Consider the following 15,452-nt stretch of genomic DNA (forward strand, 5'->3'; position numbering starts at 1 on the left):
AAAGCGGGAGCCTGACATTGCTAACTTAGTGAATAAATTGTTGTACAAAAGACTGATGGTTAAGGGATAACGACAGCCTTCTTCATTGTGTTTTGTTCTGCCGTTGCTGTAATGTATGCCATTAATCTGACTTTTACCAGGAAAGACACGAGATCGATACAAGGAAGGCAAGTATCCAGAGAACATGGAGAAGATCGTAGTTTGCAACACGTCTCCTCTGGATGCGGACGTCAGCTTCTGTTTCCAGCAGGACAGTACTGCAGCTACCTTCATCCTTGATCCGCCAAACATGAAGCTCAAACCAGGAGAGAGCCAGGTCAGTAATCATCAAGCAACAAAACCAAAAATTCACGGCTGTTTGGTTTATCAACAGAGTTGATAACTAGAGCGTTAGCCCTTCGTCAGAGCGAAGGGCTAACGCTCGAAACGTCAGCACTCGAATCTCATTTATTACGGTAGCCAATTTACATTTAGCTATCAACTCTGTAGACTGCAAGCAGTCCCTTTCTGGTCAGTCGAGAGGGTGCGCTCACAGCGCAGCGAGCCTGGAGTCCCCCTCCGCTCGTTCCCTCCAGTTTTTTTTCGCGCTCGGCTATTTCGCGCGACCTCTCGACTATCCAGAAAGGGACTGCTTGCAGTCTATCAACTCTGTTGATAAAGGAAGCATTCGTTTCTACTCCCCACCGACGCAGCACCACAGTTTCTTTAGAAACGAACCCCCTTATCCAAAAATGCACGCACTGATACGAACAGTGACTGGGTGTACATAAGTCCAAAGTACAAAGCAGGTCAAGGTGTATATATTGAGAATGACTTCGTGTGGCATGACATTTTATGCCCCTAACCAATTTTAAAAGTACTCGACAAAATAGCGAGACAAGAGTGTAATGAATGGTGGAATTGCAGACTTTGTCTTATCTATAACCATTCTTTTAAGCTTTTGCTCTATTTCTAGTCGGCTTATTAATCTTTAATCAAATGCTTTATTTTGAGTCTCTTAAACGACCATCCCACTTCAGCTACATACCTTTTGTTTTATAAAATCTTATTTGTATAAGTTTCTAGTCAAACATCTTTCTGATCGGTATTGTGAATCTCTGGTAAGCTATCATCCTTCGTAAGTACAAGAGTACTTGGTTACTACAAAGACAACTTAATTTCTTTCTCTTCGCTTCAGGACCTGACCCTGTGGGCGTATCCTAAAACTCCAGGCTTCTTTGAAGACGCAGTCGTCTGCTGCATCCGCGAGAACCCTGAACCTGTTGTGTTTAAGATTTCGTGCCATGGTGTTCGACCTGAACTGGAGTTAGACAGGAAACAGCTGCAGTTTGACAGAGTTCTACTTCACAGGTTTGTTTGACAGACGCTGAAACTGTCATTGAAAATTGAGCTGTAGGGGAGTGTTACCACTGTTTTTTCCCCAAGTTACTATGAATTTTCCTATTTGTTTTCTGAGAACATGTAGAAAAGAGAATAACATTTAAACTTCGTCTTGTTTCTTAAGAGCTTTTATACGCCTGTAGTGGATAGTTACCTGGTATTGCAAATACGTGAATCCAAGAGGCTCGTTTGTCCTCGGCTTAGAATGCAATTTTAACTGAATTTGTTTTTGTAAAACACGACCTAAAATAGCGCTGTTTTCCATTTTTCAACCATTGTAAAGTTGACTGGTAAAACAAAGTCACAAGTTTGCGTCTTCAATGACTGATAGAAAGGTCGCAGTTATTCAGGTTTTTTTTTTCTAATCGCTTATACTCGCTCACAGAAAACATGGGCTGCTACTTAGTTTGCGTTTGATTCAACGTACTTCCAGAATCTGAAAAAACGGGATAACCTTCAAGATATTTGGTTTTAGCTACATTGGAGTAAGCATTTCGAATTAGTTGTTCGTCTTGTTCGTAGTGAATGCTAGGAACAGGCTAGCAATGTTGAGTGATTCAGAGTCAACTGTTTGTTACTCAAAGCAGTTTTAGTGGCAGCACCTCATTTGAGCTTACGGAAAACAACTTTGAATCTTTATTTGCGGGTGCAAACAACAAGAAAGCAGTTGACAATTTCAATTTACGCACCGAGGATGTTTTGACCGATCTATCAAAGAGTGAGCGACGCGCAAAAGGAAATTTTGTCCGATGTTTTGCAAAGATCAGCAACTGATTTTTGGGGGCCTCAGTGGAAAGCGGGAACCACCGACTAAGAAAATCCGCGAATGTGCCCCAAAAGAAAACACTGTTCAGTTCAATTTTAGAAATTGTAGCGTCGTATTTAATATTTCCAAATATGCATTTGTAAATTTGTTCTTCATAAAAAGCTAATTTAAATGCGAGGGGATTATATAAACAATAGCCGCCATTTGGCGCGAAAATATGCTCAGATATTCCCCAGTTTTAGCTGGGGTATATTCGGTCACGTGAGGCGTTTAGACCAATCGCGCGCGAGCGAAAATATTTGATGGCTTATAAGTGTTAATATGCAAGGGGGATAAGTGACTTATCCCCCTTGTATTTTAACACACAATTCCCTCGCATTTAAATTAGCTGTTCATTAGCCCCGCTCTTCCGTTCAAACAATCAAAGCAGCACCCAGCTTTTCAGACAGTTGATTTGGGGGTTATGTAATATATTCCCCTCAAAAAGAACAAAGGAATCCGAGGTCATGTAAAAATAAGAACAGGTATCTGTACTCGTACTTAAAATTCAAGAGCCTTTTTGTATTCCGATAACTCCAGAACCTTTTATAACTGATTTTTAGCAATCATTGTATGTACACACGCACCCTTAACCCTACTAGTTTGTTCTGTGGCTCTGGCAAGCTAAAATGAACGTCATCTGATGGTTGCTCTTTTAGGAAGGACACAAAGACGATCTTCTTGCGTAACAGCACACTACTGCCCGTTGCTTGGCGTGTGAATGGAATGGATAACCTGGGAGATGACTTCTCTCTAACAACAGAGCATGGCGTTATAGACGCCAAGTCAGAGTTTGCGTTGCAGATGCATTTCAGGGCTGTCAGGCCTACCAACGTCAAGAAGATTGTGAGATTGGAAGTGAGTGACATTGTGGCCCGAATAGGGGAGGAAGGGGAGGGGGAAGGAGAGGGAAGGGGTACTCCATATAGTGCGGTATACTGGGAGGCTCCACCCAAAAGGGATCCGCCCTTTGTATACTACAAGGGTGTCGGAATATGCACAACATTGGTTTTCCAAAATAAAATAAAATAAAAAGATTACATTATAAAAAAGAATAGCTTTGGCGCCTTGCGAACCGTTAAGCGGCTTCTGGCAAGGAAAGACGCCGTTCTTTTACTTCAAGTTAAGCCTTTTCTGTTTAAATCTGTCATTCAGCTATCAGAAGGAAAACTTTGTTAAACAATTCAAATTCAAACTCTGGAACATTGACATCGTTTGATAGACTTGTTTAATAGGAGGGTTGTATGAAAATGACGAAGAATTTCTTTGTCTAGACTTCTGTTAAGCCTTCTGCGAAAATAACTCGAGAAGATGAGAAGAATTCAAAGTGAAATCCAACCTTTGGGCAGAATATTAATTGAAGTGACTTTTTTTTATCTCTTGCTCTGAATGTTTGCAGGTGTCTGATGTGGAACAGATCATGGGTCTTGTGCAAGCGGAAAACATCCAGGTTCACGCCGAGTCTTACGATGTCGCTTTGGACATGAGTTTCCCAAAAGGTACGGGTGTGTTTGTGTTATATGTTTTGCTTCATCCTTAGCTCGCAGTACAGCAAAGCAACAAAAAGGTAAACGTTTTCTATCTTGGAATCTTTGCAGAGTTTGAGATGTTAGACTGCAAACAGTTTCTTTGTAGATTGTCGAGTGGCTGAACTAATCGTGAGAGCAAGCGAAGATTCCTCTCGGCTCTCGAATTTGCTGGCCTGTTTTAGTCTGTTTTGCTCCGTTGCTCTTGCAAACATTTTCATCATCAGGCTAGAAATGGCTTTTCAAAGTAGTCGGAGAAGCAAAAACTGTTTAAAGAGTCGGGAAGTGTAGCAAACTTGGTTGTGACACAGATCCTGGCCTTGATTTGATTAATGGCTAGCGATTTTTCCTTAACTTTTGTTATAATATTAGAGATATTGAACCGTACATGTAGAAATGACCATCCCGAAAAGTAGATTTTCGCATGTAATGACAAGTATAAACTCATTTCAGTTTCCATTTCCGTTTGAACTCTTTCCAATCTTTTTTTTTTTCATGCGACCTCACTTTGTTGTTCGTCCATCCCAGGTGCTGATGGCGGTCTGGATTTCGGTGTTCTCAAAGTATTGGACGAAACAAAGCAGACGTGTTCTCTAAAGAACAAGGGCAAGTTTGAAATCAATTTCAACTTCGCGTTCGAGTCAACAGATGGTTCTCCATCAGACGTTGCTCAGCTGTTCACAGTGATTCCCAACAGGGGTCCCCTGCTACCCACTGATCGCCCCACCCAAGTACAGGTCATCTTCAGATCCAAGAGTGAGATTACAATCAAGGATCAGCCTATACTAAAGTGTCAGGTAAACACTGTGTTTGGCGCATCTATTTGTACGTTTATAGTTCTCTCTTGTAGTTCGTGCCTGGTCATGTGGCCTTGTACATAGTAATAGCACCTATTTGTAGATATTCTTGGACGTAAATATTCCGCTGTCGTTGATACATCCAGGATTTGGATAGAGCCTTTTTGTAGATGGGTCGTACCACATACCCTCCACATCTATAGTGCTCACGTTAACCGATTCTTTTGATGGATAGATTGGTTTATTCACTCTCCTTGTAGTAGAATTACTATATTACAAGGGCAGGTCAAGTAACACACAGGTCAACAACTATCGAAATCTATAATTTAAAAATTTGTTCAACGCTCTATCTTTGCGGTTGTGCGTCTGCGACTGCCACTGCCAGAGCGGAGAGCATACCCATGTTTATGTGTCGACGGTTCTGTCACTAAGTTGTTAAGAAATCCACTGGCGTGAAACTTAGAGACCAGTTTCTCACAAGCAATATCACACCTATGGCACAGCTCGGGCAGACCCGAATATAGGAGAGCTTTGTGAGCTTCTTTGTGAGGAATGGAATTTACCCAATTGATAGGGCTAAAAAGACAATGGCTTTCCGCTTATAGTTAACAACGCCACTTGGGTCAACAATCTAGTCCTTTCTAACCCCTCGTAACTATTTTGCGATTGGTTATTTCAGATCGTAGAGCCCCACCTTGGTGAAGGCGGTGAAGTGATCGCCAGTATTCCAATCAAAATCAGCGTACGCTCAGTCTATAGCAAGTACGCCGTCTCACCGGTCAGCGACATCAACTTTGGAGCCATGCTCATCAACACCAAGAAGACCCGCGTTTTCTCTATAGAAAACCGGGGAGAGTTTGACTTCCGGTACTCAGTCCTCAAGATGATCAACACGGTTTCTCAAGGACGACAGAGACTGGGGCCGCCTGCAAAAAGAGCGAAATCGCGTGATGGCTCGAGCTCAGGGCGATCTCAACAACCTGATAAACCGGCCAAACCCAAGAGAGCTGACTCAGTGAGAGGGTAAGCAAGGGATTGGCTTTCTTTCCTCACTTTCAGTCCGTTTTCATGTTTTGTCCAATGATACGCTTATGATGATTTCGTGGATTGTTTTCTTCTTCAATTCAGGGCCGAGTTGACCACAGGCGCACCAAACATCCGTCTTCAACTAGGAATGTTCACAGTATACCCGGCCGTGGGGAGTGTACCGGCTGGTGGTTCTGTGCAGGTTACCGTGGACATGATCGCTGAGAATCCCGGCTTCAGTGAAGAGGTTGGTTCATAAACCAAAGTGTTAAAGCATCAAACAACCTACAGCTCGAACTAAATATGCTGTCATGCTTTGGAAAGGCTAGATCATACCGCACTAAACAGTAAAGCGCAATCACAACAGCTATTTTGAACTCGTGAATACGCGCATGCGCAATGAACGAGTTTTCGCGATGTGGGGTTTTTGTCACTTGGTGGGTTGTTAACTTTCAGGCATGCGCAGTGAATGAGTTATTTTTATTATACTAGCGAAGCTAGGTCATGTTTTATCGGTACAGGCGTTTCAAACTGTTATATTATTATTAGTTTGGTTGATGTGTTCCAGTACATGGAACATTTCCAGGTCATTTTCCGTTAGAATATTTGTTATCCGACTTCTGCTCCGATTCTTCGATAAACAGTGAAAACGAGTTTGGCGTCATCTAGCTTACGAGTAAAAGACCAACATCGCTGTTTTGATGAGAAATTGCCGTGAATTTCACGCAATTGAACGAGCCGCTCACTCTTTGGGCACGTGCGCGCGGTAGTAGTACAATTTCGAATGGATGTTTACGTCAAAAACTGCGCGCGCTGGCAACGATTTTTTCTCAAGTTGATTGTTACGTCAGTTAGTAACTAGCAAAACCAAGTTCACGCCAGAATTTCACTGGTTCTCTATACTTTTAATTTCAATTCATCGACGTTTGCGGTTCGCATTTGGCTTTTAAAGTTTTGGAGATTTATTGTAGTCATGGTTCCACAAGTTTATTTAACGTCACAAGCGCGCGATTCTTGAAAAAACTTCAAAAAACGATCGCGACGATGTTTGTAGTGAAAACTTTCCTGTGTGCTGGTGTGATCGCGGCTTAAAACTGTGGCATTTACAGGCGTGCTTTTCTGTTCAAACGCAACAAACTTTGCCCTTTTCTCCACTCTCCCTGATTCTGTATTTTATTTTCCAGGATATTGCCATCGACATCTCGGACCGCCCGCCAACAGATCACCCTCAGGGAATCCCCTACAAGCTGATCGGAGAAGCTTGCATCCCAGGAATCACCACTATCACACCCGACACGGTCGGGTCAATATTCGAAGAACACTTGATCGTCAAACAATTAAACCTATTCCAATACTTGACACACGATCTGGCGAGTGGCTCTGGAGTGTACGGAGAGGACGAGAACAAGTTTATTTTTTACAACACTATCGTTGGACGAAAAGCAAGGGCTAGGTTTAGGATTGGCAACCCGAATAAGGTAACATTTTTGGCTCTGTTTATCTGGGTCTTAGATTCTTTACCCCAAAGATTTGCTACGTCTGCTAATACTGGATTTATCGCGAGTGTCAGCACCAATCACCGTTGAATTTTAATTAAGTTCCAAGTTGAAGTTTGAGGAAAAAAATAGAAGTTTTAGTCGATTATCACTTGCTTAGTAAAATGCAGGTGTACGCTTTGACCTGCATATTGACTCTCAAAGCGCCAAATGCAACGTTTTCTCTAGTAAAGGAGCTGGCAGTTCATAGTTTGAAGTGAGTGAAGGGTTCATTCGGTTTAAACGTAGCCTTAGCTGACCTGTTTGTTACCGTTCTTCTTGGCTACTCAGGTTCCTTGTGATTTAGTCCTGTCTGTTAAACCGCAGTCCATGAAGCCATCTGCTCGCTGGCACGATGTTTACGAGATAGAGCCTCAGCGCGCCTCGATCCCAGCTCACAGCTATGTGTATACCACGGTGACTTTCACGCCTCCTTCCATGCAAACGTACAACGCCACGCTTGAAGCTGCGGTAGACGGCATGCCCAGCGCTATGTCAAAATACCGCAATCTCACGTTTGACATCCAGGGAGAGGGCAACCTTCCGAGGATAACTGTAGTGCGACCAACTGTTCGGAACAAGAAAGGAGCTCCGGTGTTGCTCTATAGGCGGCTGCTACTGGGGCGATCTCAGGTACGTAAAGAAACAAGGAGTACTCGATAAAATTGGAAGATTGGTTTAAGAAATGTTGCTGGCCAGTCATAATAATCGAAAATAACAATTAATAAATCTAATTTGATCTCAAGTACATATACAAAATCGGCGCCTAGCGCTGTAGATCACGAGAGACAAAAACACAATGTTTTGGGTTTGGTCTCTGTTGTTGATTGAGTTGCGTGATTTGTTTTTACGAATCAGCTTGTTGTAAAATGTCTTCCTTGTTTCCCATATTAGTAAAAACAACTCTTTCTCACATACGCCTCTGCACCTTGTCGTTCCTAACAGGTTCTTCCGCTGTCGCTCAGAAACGAAGGCACACTGATGTCTCGAGTGAACATCGATTTGAAAGATCCGGGAAACGTGTACAGCATTTCATGTCTGGAAGGCACGAAAGCGCTAATGCCAATTGATGATGGCGAGGACGAAGGTGATCCCAAGTCACGTGTTCACACGCTGTCTGTGGTAGTCCCCATGGGGAAGCCAGCTGATTTCGCTATAGAGTTTAACCCCTCCCAAGTGGGGCGTATGTCGGGTGAGGTCAGACTCACAGTTGTGGATAATCCGTATGAGGAGAGTATTATTCAGTTGATTGGAGAGGGATATGAGGATGAAGTGACCATAGATAATATACGGTCATATGTGCAGACTGAAGACCAGGCAGCTGAGGTGGAGATAGATGATAACACTCCAGGTACGTATAGCTGGAATTAATGACACATTTTCATGTAATGGTGGCCACTTTTAACCAGAATACGTTCATATCCCACTACTTTACCTGTTCTAACATCCAAAACTCGGAGCAGTCGTGTTTTTCCAAACCTTCATTTGAGTGGGCAAAATTGACCAGGCGTCTGCCATCTTGGAGTTTTCTCCAAGATACAGTATGTTGGCATACATAGTGGAATGTTTGCTGGATTTTCATTTTTAAACGTTTCTTATTTAAAAGCCATGTTCAGTGGGAGGGTGCGGAAGGGGGGTGGGGATCCCGCTCTCTTGTTGCCATGGTTACCTCCTTGCTTACCTTGAATGTCATTACTCATAGCTTCCTTGGCACCAGTTGCCAAGCTCATCTATTGAGATGGGTTTAAAGCATATATCATGTGGTAAAAAACACCCTCAAGACAAAATCTAAGTCAGTTTCATATATATTCCATTGAAAATCACAGAAATTGGTCCTACGTACAACTTCCATTTGTCCTCTTCCTTGGGTGAATTTTATGTTTTATAGTTACAGAATCTCTGGTGACATTTGTTACTTTCATTTCGGCAGCATCAAGAGAAAACCATGTCAAATTCGGTGACTGTGCCGTGGGCATGTCCAGACAGCTGTCATTCACTCTGACAAACCACTCCTCCTTGGATCCAGTCCGTTTCACGTGGTCCCCGCCACCCGAGGTCACGTTCTCTCCGTGCACAGGACACTTGCAGCCCAACTGTGCCAAAGATGTGACTGTAACTTTCTGTTCAACGGGGCCCAAGACTTACTCAGCTCTCAATATTCCCTGCAAAGTAACAAAAATCAAGCTGGGAGAGGCACAAGACAAGGTTAGGCTTCTTGTCTCGTTATATTGAAGAGAAACAATAGATTAGGATATTATTGGTTAACCGTTGTACCCTTATGTACAATCGCAAGCGGTATGAAAGAGGCTACATGTATGTTACGCTTGGCTTTTTAATTTCCTTGACAATAAACTGACTATCCCAAATCCCGTTGAAGCTATTGCGATTGTTTGAAGACGACGCGAACTTATGTTACTTACAAAACTTGTCACTTCTGACTAGTGCTTGTTGGATTTTGAATCAAAGACTGGTGCAAAATACCCAACGAACTCATAAGCAAGCATTCACTTATCCCCATAGGTTAGAAGGGATTTAACTAGTATAAATTGCTCTCACGCTAAACCAAACATGCAAGAGAGGCAATGGAACCTGTGCCCAGGGGCATCGTGGACGGTTTGGTCGGCAAATCTTTGTTCTCTTCATCGACCGAGTTCTGCTCCTCAAAGCTTGTTGTGATGTCTGTGGCGGCAGAGGGTAGCCGCCAGTAGCCGCCGGTGGGTTTCAGAGCGAGAGAGGAGAGAACGTTACCCTTACTGAAGTTCCTTATAGATTGTTCAAGACCTTGGAATACGAAGAATATTTCAAGAATCTCTTACTCACTTCATCAAATGTTCTTTTCTCTAACACAGGCTGTAGACTGGGACGACCGCATGCGCACTGTGAAGTGGGTGGACGTGACCCCTGAAGAGGAGCCTTCCACTGGCACGAGGAAGGCCCCTCGTCCGGCCAAGAAGAAGGTTATTGAAGTGGAACCGGAGCCTCCCTACACAGCTCTGGAAAACAGCACCAAGGACGTGGAGCTACTAGTGTCTGCTGTTTGTGACTATGCCAAGTACCGCTGTAAAGTAGAGAACGTGCATTTCAAGGATACTCTGATGTTTCAGTCGCGAGTGTACAGGTGAGTTGCTCGTGGATGGGAGTGTTGGAGAGGGGGTGGGGTTGGGGTAGGGGGAGGGGGTGGAGAGGAGGCACAGCAGGCTAGACCCACTTCCAGTACCAATTATTATCTGTTCGTTTTACTGTCCTACGCACCTGGGGTTTGGGTCGTCATACAGTCCTCCCCATCACAGCATGTGCTTCTTTTCCGGCTGCTACCGTCTTCATCGGTTTTGTTGTTAGGCTTCCCACGCCTGATGTTGCGCTTCTCTCCGCCTCTCATCCGGCACCCTAATGCTTTTTGTTTTCGTTATTTACTTACATCTGTGGTGGTTCCTGAAAATTAAGCCCGCGAAAATGAATCATTAGAAAGGATGATGAAATCTAATCAAGATATACGCCTAGCTTTACACTGCTTATTGACAAATAAGTGAAACCTTTGTACTTTCTCATGTTTCTGGAGGTGACTTACTGAATATGGTGAAACGTTAACCGGCCAAAATTTATTAATTCAATTTTGCACGATTTTCATGAATTCAAAACGAAGCAAAAACATAAGACAGCGGAGTAATTCACTGCCATTTTTCCTGGGCTAAACCCTCAGTTTACTTTGTTTCCTCAGCTTCACCGTGTCCAACAAAGGCGACGTTCAACTTGACTACCAGTGGAACTTCCAACCCGTTGACAAATCCAAGGCTATCAGTTCTGCCGAACATCCCGGGCTCGTATCTGAGAGGCCCGCGAGTTCTGCGGGACAATCAGGAAGCCAACGCACGGGACGTCCCTCCACCTCCGCGGGTGATTCTTCAATACCTGCCCAAACACGGGCACCTCCTATGGCCTCGCGTCCTGGCTCCTCAATGGGTGGAAGACCCTCAAGTGCCCTGGCTCTCGCTTATGAAGCAGGCAGTGTGGTTAGTGAAGGAGGAAGCGACATCTTCCCTTTTGTGATCGAGCCAGAGAGCGGGAGCATCCCTGCGGGAAAGAAGGGCAGCTTTATTGTGAAGTTTTCTCCGCTAGATGTGTCAGAGTATGCAGCTCTGCTGTCATTCAGGTAATGCTATGACTTGTGGTTGGAAAGATAGTTGTAGTTTTTGTAGGCAGTGGTAAGGTGATGTGGATGAGTAACGACTATAACATGTTAATAGGTACTCGAGATACAAATATGTAATTACAGAATGTTAGAATCTATTGCACGTAAATTGGTCGATCCGAATGTGACGAAAGGGAGATAAATACAGGAAGGCCTGAGATATACCCGTTTATTATTCTGAAACAAATACAACTTACTCAAATTACACAAGCCACTCGCTTTAACAACGAGCGTAAATGACAACGAAACTGAGAAAACAATACGATTTCACAAGCAATTGGAGAGCACCAAAATTTTAAGTTTACGATCGGTAAGTTTGCTGATTAATTACCCATATCACCTTGCGGTCTTGTCGTATAGGCTTTAAGACGACGTCCAATAATTGAAATACCGTAAACTGCCGCTTATAAGTCCTGGGTTTATACAACTTCGTAACGGGGTTTTAGATGGGCTTATAAACGGAGGGGCTTATATCGGAGCGGGTTTATAACCGGAATAATAATGATAATTAAAAACCTATCGAAGCGAGCTATAGCAGTGTTGATCGAAGTACGTTTTTCATTTATGGTTTTCAATTAAGTTTTAAAACGTCGTCAATATTTGGAACAAAATTAAAACTAAGAACACGAACGAAACTAGAGGGGATTTTGTAATCGGATGCATTTTTTGGTTTACTGGTAGATAGGCCTATAACCGTGGGAGGGGGGGGGGGGGGTTATAAGTGGCAGTTTACGGTAGCTGTATAAATGCTGGGATGTTTTTACCTTCACAGCGCTGCCAACCTTCAGCCAGAAACTGGTGGCCTTTCCATTCCAGTTCACGGCCGCAGTCTTCTACCGTATTGTCATTTTGAACTGGAGGAATCGGATTATGTATCCGGTGGAAGAAGAAATCCCGAGCTCAGAGGCCCCCGTGGGGCTCCCCCAGGGTCGACCCTGGATCCCAGTACCAAGGTCATCGAGTTCAAATCGTGTGGAATCAAAGTCAAGAATGTAAAGTAAGTTAGTATTGCAAGTGTTTGAGCTATTAATTAAAGGGAAAGTATCATGAGGTTTTTGATATCTTTTGTTAAAAATGATGCAATAAGACCTTCAGTCAGCTGCCAAATAATTCTAGAATGACGAGAGGACTGAAATCAACTCAGTTCTTGAAAGAAACAATTCGTGATCTGTTCTAGCGCATTTTGGAAACAAAAATGCGAGAACTTGAAAAACGTTAGCCTAATATTTTTCAAGTTTCAATCCATACCAGCCTACTCTGTAATCGACAGTTTTATTGCACTGGGGTGATAATTTTTAACAAATTTGACAATTATTTCGTTGTTTCTGCTGACAGTCAAACATTTTTGGGTTTTGAAATGACAACAAATTTTCGTGATACTTCCCCTTTAAGTCTTAATTTTCAGGCTTTAAGACTATCTATAAACTGGCAATAATGTTTGATAATGTTTGAAATCTCAAAAAACAAAACAAAACAAAAAACAAACAAACAAGCAAAAAAAAACAATTTGAGCACTGTAACTGTCTGTAGGACTTGCATTGTTTTGTATTGTCTAGTTTCTCCTTTTCGCTAGTGCCGACACCAATAGCCCATTTTGCAGTTGCGTGCTTAGTGGAAGCGACTTTGTTTCAGTAGTATAGCAGATCTCGTAAGCTTATAATTGTTTAATTGTGTGGCAACTGCTATTGTTTTTAGGGTTGGGGTTTTTGTTCTGTTTTTTCTATTGTTTTCTAGAAGGGTGAGATGTAATAGATTAAACACAAGGAAGATTTCCAAACACCGAGAAGTAGGTTGGAAAAACGAGGCGCAGCCGAGTTTTTTTAACCAACTTCGAGGTGTTTGGAAATAAGAGGAAACACTCTTTCGAGTGTTTGATATAGCTTCTCAAACTATTGATAATTCTTGGAGAAATTCGAAGCAAAAGTTCACAAAATTTTATGATAATTAAGATCACATTTCTAAACCTCCTTCACGGTAGTGATTTGCTATGTTTTGGCTTGATGAATTATTAATGAGTTTGGGAAGTAATGAGAGCTGCCACATCGCCCCTTTGTTTTGATACAAACTTCACTTCTTTTCATATGAAAATCGTGTTGCTCTTAAGCCAACTAATTTGAATTTACATATGAAAAGCACCGACGTTTGTATGAAAACAATGCCAACTCGAGCCTCGCTTCCATTCAAACGTCTGGTCGCTAAGCACACAGCTGTAAACTGCCAGTTGGTTTCAAATATTATTTCATGTGAGTTTCAACCAACTGTCCACACAGGCGATTCAGTGTAATCAACCCGTCCAACACAAGCTACAGTTTCTCGTGGGCCAATGAAGACATGCTAGATGGCGCACCTGAAAGTGTCAACTTCCGGTGCTTGACACCCGAGGGAACTGTGCAGAGTGGAAAGAAATACGAGATGATCTTCGAGTACGTGTCTGACTCGCTGGATCTGGTGGAATCCTTCTGGCGTTTCTTCGTGCCTGAGTATAACATCTCAATACCGTTCGTCATGGTCGGACACACGTTTGAGCCTGCGCTGTCGTTCGACAGGTCTCATATCAACTTCCGGGAGATGCTCCTCGGTAAGGCGATCGTGTGTCTTAGCTTTTGAACGTAAAGTCTCGGACTAAACGATCAAACAGTTTCGTCCAACAATGTGTTAGTCAAACCTTAGGTGGATGTTGGCCAAACAATGTTGACCAAACATCGCATTGCCGCTGAATTTGTGACGTGATTTGTTTAAACGTCACACAAATTCCGTTTGTGATTGGTTGATTTTCTTCCTGCTCATGTTAGGGTGCGTTCATTGATGAGAATAGTGCGAAATATGTCTGGCTTTTGATGCAAACGCAAAACTATTCAATTTTACTGAGAAACTGCAAACAGGGAGCGGCAAATGAAGGACAAACATGGTCACGTGGTCATTTCTGCCGTTTGCCGTAAACGTAATTCTAAACTTTCTGTTAAGTTGTTGTTTCCGTAGGAAAGCTAAAATAACGCTAAAATCCATCAAATTTTGTATGAATTGATCAGGTTTTTTGCGTCCGACAGGCGAAAAATTCCCAGTGTTCATAAATTTTCATTTCACGCAAGAACGGTTGCAAACATGCGGTGGTTATTTCCAACGACGGAGAGACGTTTGTGAAAAGAATTCGCACCAAATTTTGCCTTAGATTCAAAAACTAATATCAAGTTTTACTAAACATTAATTTGAAGTTTTTTTGTTTTGTTTCTCAACTTCCTGGATGTCTTCCTTGTGGTTTATAGGTCATCCAGCCAAGGAGACTGTCCAACTGATTAATGAAGAGAACATCCCATTCACGTTTTCATTTAGTGAACCGTCTTGTCACACGGAGGGATACGCCTCTAGTCTGAATGTTGAACCCATGTCCGGCATTGTCTTGCCTAAGGCCAGGTATGAATTGTATCCGTTTAGCTAGTTTCCTTGTAAGATTGCTTAAATGAACATTTAGCAATTTTTTTATTGGATAAAAAGCGAGGCAAACAGCATCACATGAAAGGGTTGTCTTGGAGTTTTCGTTTGAATAGTGACTCTTAAGGATTTCATCAACAGAGTCAAAGAGTTTAAACGGCATAAACAGCATAGAAGCTTCTATTTTAATGCTCACGCTGTAGCCTAGGACTTCACCCAAATTAATCCACCTAACACGCAATAACAGACAGCATCTCAGGGAAGTGCTGCTTAAAACCTTTCATTTGAATAGTGAGACTTCAGGTTTTCTTCCTGAGACTCAAAATTTTAATTCAAAGAACACACTATTGGATAATATTCCTTGATATCCCATTAAGACTATCTTTCACAGGCGTTGTATTTTTGTTTGTAGGTTGCCTATCGAGATCACCTTCACGGCGACGGAACAAAAAGAGGTCAACTTCAATGTTCTCTGTTATGTGAAAAAGAAGACCTCACCGCTAACGCTCAACGTGAAAGCGGAAGGATACGCCATGAACGCGCTGCTCATCTGCGAAGACTCCCAGGGCAACAAGGTGGAACTCACGTCCAAAGGAACAAACAGAATTAACCTTGGAATGGTAAGCTAGTCCCTATACATGCGCTAGATGATTTCCCGACTCTAGTCTTTGTGTGTTGATCTTTAGTTTTTTGTTTTGGTTTTAGCAGGGACGTCTAGCGCCCTGAGTTCCAACATTTCAATTGCAATGCTTCTGAGCGAATCGC

At 42.7% G+C, this 15,452-nt stretch overlaps 1 protein-coding gene across 1 annotated transcript in view; it reads left to right on the plus strand.

Annotated features, from left to right (window-relative positions):
* Positions 1-15,452, plus strand: part of LOC146473539 (hydrocephalus-inducing protein homolog) — a 70,715-nt gene that overhangs the window by 44,404 nt on the left and 10,859 nt on the right. The window contains exons 49-65 of the mRNA XM_085118207.1: positions 141-316; positions 1,178-1,350; positions 2,845-3,043; positions 3,585-3,684; positions 4,240-4,508; positions 5,188-5,531; positions 5,637-5,781; positions 6,719-7,012; positions 7,361-7,702; positions 8,015-8,420; positions 9,000-9,274; positions 9,919-10,187; positions 10,788-11,219; positions 12,031-12,255; positions 13,529-13,836; positions 14,522-14,669; positions 15,100-15,307. Of these exons, the coding sequence (XP_084974333.1) occupies positions 141-316; positions 1,178-1,350; positions 2,845-3,043; positions 3,585-3,684; positions 4,240-4,508; positions 5,188-5,531; positions 5,637-5,781; positions 6,719-7,012; positions 7,361-7,702; positions 8,015-8,420; positions 9,000-9,274; positions 9,919-10,187; positions 10,788-11,219; positions 12,031-12,255; positions 13,529-13,836; positions 14,522-14,669; positions 15,100-15,307 (4,313 nt within the window). The remainder of the gene's footprint in view (positions 1-140; positions 317-1,177; positions 1,351-2,844; positions 3,044-3,584; positions 3,685-4,239; positions 4,509-5,187; positions 5,532-5,636; positions 5,782-6,718; positions 7,013-7,360; positions 7,703-8,014; positions 8,421-8,999; positions 9,275-9,918; positions 10,188-10,787; positions 11,220-12,030; positions 12,256-13,528; positions 13,837-14,521; positions 14,670-15,099; positions 15,308-15,452) is intronic.

The sequence above is a fragment of the Pavona decussata genome, unplaced genomic scaffold, assembly GCF_977016875.1.
Source record: "Pavona decussata unplaced genomic scaffold, jaPavDecu1.1 SCAFFOLD_93, whole genome shotgun sequence".
NCBI lineage: Eukaryota > Metazoa > Cnidaria > Anthozoa > Scleractinia > Agariciidae > Pavona > Pavona decussata.